The sequence below is a fragment of the Crocodylus porosus genome, unplaced genomic scaffold (genome assembly GCF_001723895.1).
Source record: "Crocodylus porosus isolate Cpor-Errol unplaced genomic scaffold, CroPor_comp1, whole genome shotgun sequence".
NCBI lineage: Eukaryota > Metazoa > Chordata > Crocodylia > Crocodylidae > Crocodylus > Crocodylus porosus.
The window spans coordinates 74,233,714-74,249,425 of record NW_017728909.1 but is presented as its reverse complement, the minus strand read 5'-3'; the positions used below and the strand labels follow the sequence as shown (position 1 = coordinate 74,249,425).

The 15,712-nt window shown below is 42.2% G+C and overlaps 1 protein-coding gene across 1 annotated transcript; it reads left to right on the top strand.

Annotated features, from left to right (window-relative positions):
- Positions 1–2,682: 2,682 nt before the first annotated feature.
- On the top strand, positions 2,683–12,926 carry STARD4 (StAR related lipid transfer domain containing 4). The gene is made up of 5 exons (XM_019532474.1): positions 2,683–2,822; positions 4,265–4,314; positions 5,195–5,321; positions 6,319–6,433; positions 7,196–12,926. The coding sequence occupies exons 1-5, from the start codon at positions 2,718–2,720 to the stop codon at positions 7,420–7,422; spliced, it is 624 nt and encodes a 207-aa protein (XP_019388019.1). The 5' UTR covers positions 2,683–2,717; the 3' UTR covers positions 7,423–12,926.
- Positions 12,927–15,712: the final 2,786 nt, after the last annotated feature.

The window sequence follows — 15,712 nt, the reverse complement described above, 5'->3', positions numbered from 1 at the left end:
GGCGGCTCCGGGCTCGGGGCTCCGAGGGTCGGTGCTGGCACGAGGGCGGCGCGTGGCCCTGCCTCAGGGGCCCAGCCCTAAGGAAACGGGGTCACCGCTGTCCTCTAGGATGGACGGGCATGCCTGCGTGCGCGTGCCTGTTCGTGGTGCGTGTCCGCGCCCGTGCCCGTGTGTGTGAGTCCTCCCGCGCGCGCGTGTGCACCCATGCCCTCATGCGCATACACGAATGTGTGTGCGCGCGCACGTGTCCATCCATGCCCGTGCGTGCCTGTGCCCACGCGGGTGGGAAGCCGCGTCTCCCCTCTTCTGGGAGAGCGCGAGCGCATTGACCGCGCGGCTGCACGAGAGGCTGGATACAGACTCACCCCTGCTGTGGGCTGAGCTGGTTTCACGAAGCCAGACGGAGCGGGTCTTGGTACTCTAGCGGTGTCACGCTGGGCTGCCTTGAGATGCCGCCCAGGGTGGCCTGCAGGGTGCTGGGCCAACGCTAGCACACGTTAGCTGAGCTAACACGTGCTGCCCTGGCGTGGCCTTTCTTTGCAACGGAAAGGTTTGCTTGGTTATTCTTCTGTAGTCAAAAGACAAGCAAAAATCTTAAGAACTGGCATTTTCCAAGGGGTGTGTTGAGTCTGCCAAGGTTAAGAACCACGGGGTTTGGGTACTCGTGTTTGCAGGGAGGGAGGGAAGACCTGGCTTACACAGTTTCTGCTGCAAGGATGATTTAATTTAAAAATCAGCTGTCTTTTCACCACCCATGTTAATTCACAAAGTCAGCCATCCTTTCATCCCCAGGCTCATTAATCTATTTCTAAATTAAAGCTTAGTGTATTGTCCCTTGCACTATAGACTTCCTGCTTCCTAGAGAGGAATTCGTATATACTTGGAAAGCCTTCAGATGCTGTGTTGATGTTTTGTCACAGAAGCTATTAGTTTCTGTGCTGTTGGGCAAAGTCACATTTCTAGTATTTTTTACGTTCCGCTGTCATAGACTTGTACTGTAATACAAATTAGTGAGATAAAAATCAAACTGGATGACATTTATCCCATCTTTGTTCTCACTTAAACTGGATTCTTTTTAGTTGGGCAAGTTTCCAGTTTCTTTAATTGTCCTATAAGGCTTATACTAATTTGGACAGGCTAGTTAATTCTTTTGGGCTACTTGCGTTGAGACTAGTATATTTTCCTGTTCGCCTAATGTCTGACTTCTTGTAGGTCAGTAATGGTAACTGTCAGTAGTACATTAAAAAAAAAAAAGATGTACTGTACAGGGCAACTTAGCATTGTAAAATTGGGAATGCTGATTGCTTACACAATGCTTTCGTTTAGTCAAAGCAATCTTGACATGCGGTTCTTTTTGGACTTGAACTTTGATATGATAGTCTGCCTCAGGCATCTTGCAAAGCACCTCCCCTCACTGTCTTTTGTGAACATTAGGACATAGCGAAAGCACTTGGGGATAGGGGACCTTTGCAGTCTCCCTTTTTCTGGCTATTTTATGTTAAGGGCGTTGGACATTAAAACAGTCTACAACTACATTGTCAGGGTACTTAAAGTGCAAGGTAGGTAACTTTTCTAACGTCAAAGTTAAGATGTCATAAAGTGAGCTCCTTTTAAACTTGGAATTAAGAGGCAACTCTGGATTAGTTTTCTATTCTTTTTTGCAAACTCATTGGAGTCTTACAGATTTGCAGTGATAAAGTTTTTCTGGATGGCAGTCAGCCTGTCTGGGTGAACTGAATGCTGTGTAAATATGACCAGTGTTGTATTGTGGTTTTAAAAATGGTGAAGTGCAGGAATAGGAGCCATATGGGACTGCTGGCCCTCAGCCAAAATTCCTATGAATATTTTTCCTTGAAAGGTGAGCTGGTAAGGTACACAAGTCCTAAAGAAACTAGGGTCACTGTTCTCAGTAGGATGGAGCAATACCTCTACTTCTCAGTGGGCTCATCTACACGTTCACATTTATTGTCCAATAACCAAAATTGGTGCGTTACTACACAGTATGTCCATACTGTGCAGTGAATATGGTAACTTACGCCGACTTGCGTGTGAAATTGATACCCAATTAATTACTGCACAGTAACACATGTAGATGCCTTCTATGCAGTAACATTGTGTGTGTGGACTGATTTGGGACTAACTTTAGTCCCAAGTCAGTCTGTATGTAGGCATTAAAGCGCATTAACGCTGCATTTGTAGACACTGGCCTTTTCTCGCTTACTGCACAGTAATCTACCTCACAGTTAATTTGAGCTGGCATAAATGCATGTGTAGACACATCTAGTTATAACAAAGCAATCTTAATAAAATGGTCAAGGTTAGGGAGGAAAGAAAAACATCTCTCTCTTTTCAGATTTTCCTTGCGTACCAGACTGAAAACAAACCATTTCTGATTTTTTAAAAAATTCAAGACCAAGATTGCTTTAAGTGGATACGAACAAAATTTATATTGGTGGATTAAGCATAATTAATTTGAAAAAAAAATCCACTGAAATAAGTACATGCATGAAGACTAGAAGGTAAAACCACTCAGAATGCAGTGTGTGGTAGGGTGCGGTACAAAGAGTGCTTCTGGGTTCATATTCCAGATTCATAGTCCAGGTCTCATTTTACTTTTGGTTTTGAAGTTACCTGGAATTACTTAGATAGAAAAAGAGACACTGGGGCCTATCTTTATTTTAATTGTAATTGTAAAATTTCAGTATACAAGGAAAAGAATGGAAATCCTTCCAGATGCAGCTTCACTGGCTACAAAACTGAAAAATACTCTGATCCAGTACTACAGCATTGAAGATAGTGAATGGCGGCCTGCCAAGAAAACAGTAAGTGAACTAGTCTTTTTGTACTTAATTGGACTTATTTTCTTCATATTAACATTAGTGCTTTTTTTTTTTTCCCAATCTTTTCTTTACTCACTCCAAGATAATGGCAGGTTATGCTTTTGATACGTTTACCCACAGTGCTTTTGGATAAAGGTCTTTTTTACACAGCAGTGTTCTAGGGTTGCTTCAGTTTAAACCCCCAAAATTAATTTCCATTGCTTGTTTGCAGAAGTATTTTACATCCTTACTTGCATCTGTATTTGGAAGGTTCTAATAGTTCGAACAGTTCTCCACGCTTAACTATATAAAGTTTGGGATTTCCCTTGAAAGGAAGTGTTATTTAAATGTAATTTCAGTTCATTTTTCTTCATCTGAAATAGGCTTAGACCAAAAAAACTAAACTATCTAAATCAGTTGAATCAAAAATAAGTATTTTGCCTCTGAGCAATAGCAGGTTTGAAGTCTTAAAAATCCGCTTCTCTTTTGGAACAGATATTAGTGATGTGGAGTCAAGTACTTTCCAAATCTGTTATTTACAAAATATAAGAAAATCCCATTTCTTATAACTGGGGAGGGGAAAGGGTAACAGCATAAAGACAACTCCCTTCTTGCAGAAACCAGTGAAAGGATATTTGTCCTTTTCTTAGATGCAGATGTCTTACACCACCATGTCTCTAAGGCTCTCATAATTTTCACTGCTCAATATACAGTTTCCTTTGACTGTTCTAGTCCTTAGGATTGCTCAACAAGGTCTGGAAATGTGGACTTGTATAACCTCATTTTTAGTAAGCACTCTTCTATATAAAGAAGCTATCCATGTAATAGCTGAGTGAAGTTACTGCCTGACACCTGTGTCTAACTCTGAACACTTACACCTCAGTGATCCTGAATAGGGAAACTTTGCCTTTTGGGATTATCTCCCAGACCTGTAAAGAGTTTTATTCTTTAATTCTTGTTGCATGCCTTCAGAAACCAGGCACAAAATTCAGCTCAGCAGTTGGATAAATATTTGGTGAAAGATGAACACTGTATTCATTAGAGAGAGAATAGAAATTCCAGAATGCTTAGGTCACTTTCGAAGTCTTGGATACAGAAGGTGCAGTGTGATACTTAGTCATATTTGGATGACTTATACTCTTAGTATTTCAGATAAATCAGCAGAGCCATAATGAAACTGTTAAGATTTTCAGGTACTTGGCACTGCAAAACTCTAATTTAAAATGGTGCATTGAATATTACCATTTTCTTTTTGGATTTAAAGTCCAATTAAGCATTTGTAATGAACAGTATGCTTTTGGGAAAGGATCTCTGAAATATGTGCTTTTATTCCTAATGCATGCGACACAGGGAAGCACCTGGATAGTAGACTGATGGTCACTTTAGAAAAGAGCATAAGTTAATATGATTATATCATTACTTCCTTTTTTCCCTCCACTTCCCAGAAAGATGCAACCGTGTGGCGCAAGCCGTCAGAAGAATTCAGTGGATATCTGTAAGTTTAGTTTCGAACCGGATAAAAGAAAAAAAAGTTTCCACAGTCCCACAAACTTACTTCATAGAAGTTTGAAATGAGGGAAGCAGGAGCAGGGGTTGGAGACATTTTGCTCCGCATGGCCAGGACTTGCATCCCAGCCTCCTGCTTCAAGCTGCGTATCCCCACCCCCGCAAACGAGGGTAAGCGCAGGCATGAGAGAGCAGCAAGGAGGGCTGCAAAGGAGGGTGCTGTGGAGCAGACAGGCAACTTGGCACAACTATGTGTTGCCCAGTCCCTTGTATCCCCCTGGCTGGATCAGACCTTCCTAGGCTGGATCCAGCCTCTTTGCAGGTCAGATCTGGCCCACGGGTTCTAGGTTGCTGACCGCTGGGTTAGATCATCCAGGCAGTCTTCCTCCCAGTATAGAACTAATCTCTGTAGTATATTTCCTATGATATTATTATGTAATGCTTTTATCTTAACTTGAAAATAACTGGTATTGACAACTTGGGGGAAAAAACCGTGGTTTCTTCAGAGTCCCTGGCAAAACTCTCATTTACTTCAATAGGTATAATTTCTTCCTGAGACTCTTCAGAAACTGATCTGCTGAGCTTGGGCTATGCTATCTGCCTACAGGACTCCCCATGGGTTTGAAAATTTGGCATCAGGGATGCTGTGAGACTGCTCCCCCACCCCCAGATTTTCAGACCTGTGGGGAACCTCATGGCCTGGTTGACACAAGGGCAGGGGTATATGGGAGGGCATATGGCCCCTCCAACACAACTGTTTGCTTGATACTTATCTTCAGGTAGTAATGTATTACAGTAAATGTATACTAAAGCTAGCAGAAAGCTTATGAAAAGATTATATACTTACATTTCAAATGTACAATCTTTAGCTACAAAACTCAAGGGGTGGTAGACGATGTCACCAACAGAATAGTAGATCACATTCGCCCTGGTCCATATAGATTACACTGGGATAGCTTAATGACAACCATGGACATTGTTGAAGAGTTTGAAGAGGTAAGAAATCTTTCTAATTTATAAAATGATCTGGCACTCTTGTGGTGGGAGGGAGGAGGAAGTGGGCTGTCATTACAATGTCTTTTTTGTTTTGTTTTTTTAAGACCACAAATACAGTTTTTAGGGAGTACTCTCTTCTATGCTGTAGATTTTTTTTAAAGTTAAAAGACCAGCATACTTTGTGAAACTACAGCTTCACCTGTTCCAAATAGGCTAGCCTCAGGAGGTATCAGGGCTTTGTGTGGGGAAACTAGAATAATAATGTATACTGAAGTGTAAGACTTGCCAAAAGAGTAGTTTCTCTGCTGTTTCATTTCGGACTTCTCTGAAGTCTGCAGTTATTGGCCATTGGTTAGACTTATCCTGACTACTAGGGACCTGTGGTTCAGAACTTCAGAGCCAATAGATTTTTGGCTTGTACATTGTTTAATAATTTTTTGCTTTAGTTTTTCAGTCTCAATTTTTTATGGTCTTTAATAACTACATAAACTTGAAGTCCTTCTAAAAAGCTGGTGAAGACTGAATTCTGTTTTGTTGCATTTCAGTTTTGTTTCATTTAAATGCAAATTTGAATAAAGTGGCCTTTAAACTGCAAACTGAGCATGCCGAGTATGATTAACTGCCTCCAGATTTGAGAACCTCTAGGGCATGTCCATACGAGTGCGCATGTATGCTTTGCGGTGCTTCAGATGTGTTGATGTGCCACAGCATGCATTCAGCACACATGATAGGATTCGCTGCACTGCATATTTGCAGGGTCAGGTGACACAGTGCCATGGGTTGAGTGTGGCCAATGGGCTTGGGTTTGAGCAATCCTGGGCTGTAGCCATCTCTAAAATGCGTAATTCAAGATGAAAAGTGCAGTGTAAGTGCAAAAAAGAAAAAAAAGCCCACAACACTTTGTTCAAGAGACTCATTTCATATGAACATAAATTATTTTTTTAAACTGATGTTGGTTGTTTTTTTTGGGTTTTTTTCCCCTGTCCCCCTTATGAAGAACTGTTGTGTAATGCGCTATACCACTGCTGGGCAGCTCTGGAATATCATAGCACCAAGAGAGTTCATTGATTTCTCTTATACTACTCAATATGAAGAAGGCCTGCTGTCATGTGGTAAGGCATCAGTGACCACTGCTTGTTTCTTGTTTTGTGGCATGTCCCTGGATTTGGAGTTAAGCACACATGCTATTCCTTTCCCCTTCAGATAAGATTTAAACACACACACAGAGGATAGTTGCATATAGGGGTGCTGTGTAGATCAGCTTAACTGATATTTGTACACTGCTGTTAATATGAGTGCCATCCAAGAGTATATTAACATTTGGAGCAATTACAGGAGACTAATCTTTAGTACCATGGGAAAATTATGGCAAGTGAAGTGCACAGCCCAATGTTACACTATTAATCAGATGGAGCTGGATTTAGAACTTGCTTATATATGGGAGTAAACGCATGGTCTTATGCCAAAAGATTCTGCCTGCCTGTGGAAGAGAGGGAGGAATGAATGTACAACTTTGATTTATTTAAAAATAAGACAGAGAACAGTATCCAGAAATTTGGCTGCTGAGCTAAGCCTTTTTAAAGGTGAGACTGGCACTTCTTGTAATATTCGTATATAGAAGCTTCTGCCTTGTATTTGCTTTAACTGGGTTATTTCACATACCACTTTATCTTGGTTTAGTTGGTTAATTACCCAGTGGAATACAGCTTTATGAAAAAATCTGCATTCTGTTTTGATCATTGGTGAAAAGTGTACTGATATGCCAAAGAGTGCAGTTGGCTCCCAGTTTGGATCATAATTCCTCGATTCTTATGGCTATGTTCTCTGACTTTTTTTTTTTCCCATTCCATTTTCTTTTTTTAAATAAAAACTAGGGCTAAGTCTTGAATTTGGAGAAGTAAGACCTAATTTTGTCCGGGGATTTAATCACCCCTGCGGTTGGTTCTGTGTCCCACTTAAGGACAACCCTGACCAGAGTCTTCTGACGGGCTTCATCCAGACTGAACTTCGAGGGATGCTGCCGCAATCTGCAGTAGATACTGCCATGGCTAGCAGCCTGGCTAATTTTTATTCCGACCTCAAAAAGGCACTGAAAACGTAGTCACATAGTGACTTAGAACTCTGTGCGTTTCTTGCAATCATCTATTTCTTCCTCTCTTTATTATGCTGAACATGGTTTAGCTGCTTACTTCAGAGGCTAGTAGTATTTTTCCAATTAACATCAGGAACTATATTTAAGAGGGATTCAATTTTAACAGTAACATTTCAGGCTGATATCCAGCAGGTATGTAAATATTTTGCTTCTGCACTTAAGCTTGCGTTTCCTGCCTTCTGAAAATTACAGTATGGCCATACACTTTTTCTAGGAAGCAAGGGATTTTGTATCTAAAATATGGGCTAAAACCTGATAATATGAAGTGACCTCTACACTCACTGAAGTTGTGAGTGAACAGCACTTGTTGTGTGACAAAATATGGGCCTTCTCTGCTGGCAGCACCTCATTGCAAATGTAACTTTATATTCTTTGTGTTTAAGGAATGGACAGGTAAAGATCTTAAAGTGTTTGGTCTGTACATGCGCTTTTGTAGTTTCTGTATGTTCCAGCTTATTAATCCATAATTATTTTAATAATGTCTGTTAAGGCTTACCAAAGGGATATTAGGTATTAATCACTTTATAATAGAGTTCTTATTTGGGAGTTACACACTTGCAACCTCAAATGCCCGAGGTCTTGGCTTTTCATAATGTGGTTTTGTCTGTTTGTTAAATACCATAGCTAGCAGAAATGCGCTTACAGCCCATCCAAAGCTTGATGAAGGCTCAGTAGTTTTTCCATAATCCTGAGGGGACTTTTGATCAGGCCCTTGTTTATCATGCTATAAATTCCTGCTGCATCCACTCATCCTTGCACACAGTCCAATTTTTTTAAAAAGCAGATGTGTATTGGTGACTAAACTTGCATTGAAGACTATATGGATAATGTTACTAGTTTTAGAAGCACGTCCCCCATACCCTTCAACATAAGAAAAAACAACACTGAAAACCCTTTTTGTTCTGTTTGATTACATCCTCATATTGGTTGAGAAGTTTACTGCTACAGCAGGACAGAGGGGCTGATATGGCAATGGTGCAGCATATAGGTTTTCCTTGGTTAAATGAGGGGGCCTTCTCCAAAATGAAGACTAACCTGGAATAGCTCTAACCAGATTAAGAGCATGTCCATCTATGCTGCAGATATTTGTGTGTCTGCCAGTTTACACGGAAATACCTCAAGCAGCTTGGGTATTGCTCAAACTGTAACCATTGCTAGGTCAGAGCTCCCTAGGGGCTAAAAGACCTAAAAAGATACTGGAAAAGTAGTTGGGTGATGAGCCTATGCCATCACAGTTCCACTGCTAGTAGTACCAGAACTAGCTTGAGGATTGCCACACGGGTAGCAGCTCGTAAGGAAGTGACTGCAGCAGTGTATAAATCTATGTAAAGATGCTTCAGAAACTTAAGTAGTTTAAATGGGGAAAGATGGAACTTGAGAACTTAGATATCCAAAAACAGAAAAGCCTGTGTACAGAGTAGTTTAAAGCCATGTAGGGACTAAGGGCCACACTTAAGAGGTATTTAGGCACTTCATTGCTTTAAAAAAACACAAACCAAAAAACCCCAAACCTCCTACTACCTGCATTGTCAAGGACCTGTATAGATTTACATATCTTATCCCAAGGGTTGGTTGGTCGTTTTTTTTATGCATCTTTTACTTTGAATGGAGTGGGAGATCACATTGCAACCCATAAAAGATTAGTGTTTAACAGGTACTTAGTTTGATTAGGATGTAGCTGTGTAGCCAATGCAGGACGTATATTTGAATGCTAGCATTTCAGCTACCAGCTGGACACCTTCATGACTGACAGACAATAAAAGGCTGCTTGCAGACACTAAAAACAAACAAACAAACAACAACAAAACTTTAAAACTTGCCATGTTCCTATGCCAAGGTGAGCAGAGGCAGCATAGTAGTTGGACCTGGCTCACCCACCATCTGCTTTAGTGAGGCTTTTTTGGCACTTTTATCTAAAATCTGAAGCACCTGATGTATAGAGATGCTGCAGAGCCAGGTCGAAGTAATGCACTGCTTCTGGTGAAGTGTTTTTTAAATGTCTGAAAGCAGCTGTAATGTATCAAATGGGTGGAAAGTGAGAGGTAGTATATTCAGCAAACTTAAAGCTGTTTCAAGAGGAATACTCTGATCTAAGCAAACCAACTATTTTGGTTTTCATAAAACTAGTCCATGGTGGGAAGAAAGAGTCAAAAAACAAATTCTGAAGGAAACCCAACTTTCTTTCACAGCATTTGAAAGAACATAAATACTAAGCAATTGAGATTTGCTCATTTCATTGTTCAAGCAGAGAGATATATTTTTTTAAAGTGTTTTTTCTTAGCATAAATAAGGACATTCGTTTTCACAAACAGCAAGCCCAGATATCTGCTGTGGCACAGAAAACAGGAAGCATCAAGTGCTTTCATCTTCTCTGTTTCCTGTTATCCTATGGTCCCAAAGGAGACATCCCTTCATCTTTGGGTGCAAAGGAACTGGACAAAGCCATGAGGAAAGAGCTGGAGATAGATTTTTCCATATCATTTCCCATGCAGACCTTCCAGCCTGTAGGCAGACCACTTACTCCTATTCTTATTCCTTCCTAGCTCTGTAGACCTTTGAGGTCTTTGGCTGCTGTCCCAATTTGCCTCCACCTTTTTCTGTGAAGGGCATTTTTTTTCCTGTTGCTGATAATTCACAGCAGAAAAATCCAGCTTACTATGATACTGAGAAATCAGTACTAACCTGGACACACTTCCCCTCATCTCCAGAGGGATGTGTTGTAAGGACAAAGGTCAGTGCCAGAGGCCCTAACAGCTCAGCAATATTGGAATGGCAGCAGCTGGTATCTAGGAGGAAGCTCTGTGAAACCCCCTATAGATGCTTTAAAAATATATTTATATTAAAAAAAACGTGAGCAGTGTTTTTTAGGTAGCCTTAGTATCTCTTCAGGACCTAGTATGTCCAAATAATTGAGGTTTACAATATTTATCTTAGAGGGGAATCATTCTGGCAGTTCTCATTCTTTCTGTCCCTCAGAGTTTGCACTTTGGGCCTCTTACTTACAAAGGCACTTTAGTGCTTTGAGGACACAGTTCAAAGGAGCACAAAACCCCCTTTTGTTGAAGGATGAAATGTGTTGTGATATAGCACCTGGCACTTTACAGTTACAGTTAAAGATTATAAGGTGCGTGCTCCAAAAAAGCTGCCATTTCAAGGTCCTGATCAAATGCCTCTTGTAATCACTGGATATTTTTACTTAGAGTTTAGTGGAATTGCTTTGGTCTTCCAAAGAAAGTAAGCTGGCAAAAAAAGTACTTGAAGGAATACATTTTCTTTCACAAGTCTTCCACAAGGAAAAGAAGAAGTCCAAGAGTTTAGGCATGTTCAAGAACCATTCTACCTGCATTTTCCCCATAATGTAGAAAGTTTAATAGCAACATAACATCTCTAACAACTGGGGATCTAAAGACTGCTCATCTCCTGCTAATGCAAGTTAAGTGTTAAATAGGTCTCTCAGGCTGCATTTTATTAGTTATCAGTGGTCAACAGATAGAACTGGACTAGCTTTGTAGTACAACATGTACCTACTATTGATGCTTTCATTAAGCAGGAGGTACATATTTTATGCAATACAAACTCCCAATGACAGTGACAGAACTGTACTATGAATGAGATGGTCTGACAAGATGCTAGCCTGTGCAAGTAAAAGTAGCCAATTACATTTCTGAAACCAGGCAAATCACCAAGAATAAATGTACATTGACTTGTAGGTATTTACTAGGTCATATACAGATATGTTGATGCTGTTGCTAAATATTATGTATTCATCACACAATAGTGTGGCTACAGTTGTGGGAAACTTGATGTACTTGTAAGTCTTAATGTGTTCTCAGGGACCAGATTTCTCTCCTGTCTATGCATAGCTAAAGTAGTGAGGAGGGCTGGGGATGAGAGCAAGGACTTTCATTCCAGACTCTCCCCAAAACCTCTCCTAGTGGACTGTGAACTGAGCACATGGGGAACAGAGAAGGTTGAGGAACTAAATGCCAGCCACAGATTCCTTAGATTGCCATCTCTGTGCAAGTTTGAGAGTATCCCTGTAGAGGGAGCCAACAACCTGACTGGAGAAAAATACATGCCAGCACTTATTGTACAGCTCTGAAGAGGGGGAGGAAAGAGGAATGTGTAGAAAGCTGCCATCCTTGCATGCAGAGTCAGCTTTAGAGGTGGGTGACTGCCCAGGGCGCTGTGGTCAGGGAGGTGCCAAACACCTGGTCACCTCTCCTGATCCCCATCCCAGGCTGAAGAGGCAATAACCAGTCCAGCCCAGCAGGGCACCACCAAAATAAAAGTTTGTCCAGGGCGCCATTTTCCATAAGGTCAGCTCTACTCACATGGACTGAATTTTGTTGGCAATCTGCAAGAACTTCATCCACCTAGATCTTTCATGTTGTGCAAGGAGCACAACAATAAATACTACTTTAGTCCTCTAGAGTACTTCCAAAACAACTAGGCATAGATAACGCTATTCAGAACTTATTCTATAGGAGCAACAAGTGCCTAGAAATAGAAGTACAGGCCACCCCTGCTTAGCTCTCTTAACTGGTTCCTGAAAAACGAAGCGTTAAGGGAAATGAACATTAAAATGAAATTGAAAGTATTTGACGACCCAAGATTGTGACTGCAGTTGTTTTCAATGACCGAAGTGAAATCAGGTATCAATTTAAAATGAGCATTATAGCAAAATAGCATTAAGTGAAACAGTGTTAAGTAGGGGTTGCCTGTATATAGAATTACTGACTTAAGGTTTTTAAAGGGCTGTTTTTGTTTAAAGGGGTTCAGTCCAGCTACTAGTTTAATGAATCTGGGGCTCTGCATGCATAGTCCCTTGAATGTGTTTCGGAAAAGTGGTTAAGTATAGTAAAGTAAACCTGAAAACTGTCTTTCCTTTTTTGCACTGCACCCTTAAATCTTTGCCGTATATAAAAGAAAGAGCTAACTCTTTCATATTCTTGAAGCGTAGACTTTTTTAGAACAACACCAAAAATCATGAGAGTTGGCAACACCGAGCCTTTTGACCACCTTGAGTTAGGGCTAGATAAGTCTGGTCTCTACTGCACAGTTCTGGGCACTTCAAGTAAATCATGGTTTAGGTCCTGTTCTCGAATGGTGTTTTCTCTGGACTTGTGTTCCATTATTTGCCAATTTAAAATGCATTTGATAGTTTAAATGTGTGGAAAGAAGTTATTTATGCTGCCTAAAGACTTGCACAAAAAACATCCACACAAACACCAATACTGTTTTCTTAAATCATAGAATCTTTATTCTGAGTCAGTTGTTTCAGGTTTATTGCTGGCAAAACGGGTGCAATTTGGTTAAAGCCAATCAAGTTGCACCCCTTTTTATCAAGGTTGAATTTAGTTTGGCTTGATTGTGAATTTACAGTGTGTAATTAAGGATGTATTTATTTTTTGAATGATTGTACTGTAAATTAAAAACATGAAGTCTAACACACTTGTGACTTCCTGTCATCAATGCTTTCCATGGGGCCCAATACATGGACAGTTAGGGTTGGAAGGTGTGGCAAAGTGGGGCTCCCAGATTAACCACAAAGCTAGCTTCCCCACCTGCCTTTGGGTACACTGCCCACCTTTCTCCTGCCACATCCTGATGAAACATAATTAAGCTGTTAATTAGGCAGGAGGCTGCCCATTATACATCCTGATATTGAGGGGGGTCTATCCACAGCTTTGTTCTATCCATACACCGTGGCCCAAGCCTTGCAGATAGCATCTTAGGCAGTCGATTCAACTGTCCCCCTTTGCTCATTAGCTGTGGCCCCTTCCATGGGACCTTCGGCTTCCCTATAAGCCCTGACCCCATCTCAGGCCAGTCGGGACCCTGAGCTTCTTCACTGTATACAGGCATGCCTCACGGTGGGCCCCTGGCCCTTTTGACCCTTCTGGTCCTGGCCCCAATATTGACCAGTTGAGTCCCTTGGTTGGGTCTATACTTCCTGCCTGCACTCAGGGATTGGGGTTCCCCATTCCCAGCTCAGGTGCTTCCTGAAGCTTACCTGGCCCTCCCTGGATCAGATGGTTCAGGTAACCCACCCGAAGGTGAGGGGTGGGATTAAGGTGCCCCTACTCTTCTTTCACCAGGATGGTAAGTAGCCTGGCACTTTCCAGGGGCTCCTGTGCCACTGAGAACCCCACCAGGCCACCCACTCCTAGCAGGGTTCAGTTTTAGGTCATGTCCAGGACCAGGAGCCTCCAAACCATCCCCTACAGCTCCTGCCTTAGCTTCAGGATGTTGTATATAGTCTTGCAGCCAGGCAGTGTTGCTGCCTGGCTTGCTAGCAGCCAACTGCTCCATTTATATAGGTAGCCAGAGATCTAAAATGGCTGCCACAATCAAGCACCTGCTGGCTGCTTGGTGCCTGCCACTAAGGGCTGAGCCAACAGTGCCCTGCCACAGAAAGGACCTCAGGAGGTCATCTAGTCGAACCTCCTGTTCAAAGCAGGACCATCCCCAACTAGATCATCCCAGCCAAGGCTTTGTCTAGTTGGGTCCTAAAAACTTCTAAGGATGGAGATTCCACAATCTCTCTGGGTAATGGGTTGCAGTACTTTACTACCCTCCTGGTGAGAGACTTTTTCCTAATATACAACCTAAACTTCCCTTGCTGCAACCCGAGACCATCCTCTTTCAAACCTCCCTTCAGGTAGTTGAAGGCTGCTATTAAATCCCCCCTCAGTCTTCTCTTCCCCAGACTAAATAAGCCCAGTTCCCTCAGCCTTCCTTCAGAAGTCATGTGCCCAGCTCCCCAACCATTTTTGTTGCCCTCTGCAGGACTCTCACCAATTTGTCCACACCCTTCCTGTAGTGGGGTCCTAAACTGGACACAGCGCTCCAGATATGTCTCACCAGTGCCAAATAGAGGGGGAGAATCATTTCCCTCTATCTGCTGCCAATGTTTCTAATGCAGCCCAGTATGCTGTTATCCTTCTTCACAACAAGGACACACTGTTGGCTCATGTTTAGCTTATTATCCACTGTAACCCTCAAGTTTCTTTCTGTAGAGCTGCTACTTAGCCAGTCGGTCTCCAGCCTGACCCAGTGCGTGGGCTTGTTCAGTCCTAAATGCAGAACCTTGCACTTCTTGTTGAACTGGGATTGGGATTCTTTTGGTTCAATCCTCCAATTTGTTGAGGTCTTCAAATCCCAGCTGTACCTTCCAGCCTGTTTACTACTCCCCCTGGTTTGGTGTCATCTGCAAACTTGCTGAGGGTGCGCTCCATCCTATCTTCCAGGTCATTGATGAAGGTACTGAACACCAGCCACAGGACTAACCACTGGGGCACTCCACCTGAGACTAGCTGGCAGCTAAACTGTTGATTACTACCTTGTGGGCCTTACAATCCAGACGGTTTTTTAATCCATTTTACAGTCCATTCAGCCAACCTGTACTTCCTTAGCTTGCTTGTGAGAATATTGTGGGAGATTGTATCAAAAGCCTTGCTTAAGTAAAGGTATACCACATCCACTTATCTTCCCACATCCACAGAGCCAGTCATCTCATCATAGAAGGCAATCATGTTGTCAGTCATGACTTGCGCTTGATAAATCCATGCTGACTGTTCCTAATCGCCTCCAAATATGTGGACATCAATTCCTTAGGACCAGTTTCAAGTTTTTCCAGGGATTGAGGTGAGGTTGACCAGTCTGTAGTTCCCCAGATACTCTTCCTTCCCTTTTGTGAAGACAGGCACTACATTTTCCCTTTTCTAATCATCTGGGACCTCTCCTGACTGCTGTGAGTTTTCAAAGATAATGGCCAGGAGCTCTGCAATCACATCAGTCAGCTCCATCAGCACCCTCAGTTGCATTGTGTCTGGCCTCATAGACTTGTACATGTTCAGCTTTTCTGAACAGTCCCTAACCTGAACTTTTGCTACTGTTGGCCACTCACCTTCCCAAACTGTGCTGCCAGATGCAGTAGTCTGGGAGCTGACCTTGCCTGTGAAAACTGGAGGTGAAAAAGGCACGGAGTACTTCAACTTCAGCCTTTTCTGCATCATTTGTTACTAGGTTGCCTCCCCCATTGAGTAAGGGACCCACACTTTCCCTGAGCCTCCTCTTGTTGCTGACATACTTGTAAAAACCCTTCGTGTCCCTTGCTAGTTACAGCCCCAATTGTACGGTTCATAGTTTCATAGTAGCTAGAGTCGGAAGGGACCTAGGTAGATCATCTAGTCCGACCCCCTGCCTTGGCAGGAAAGAGCACCGGGGTCAGATG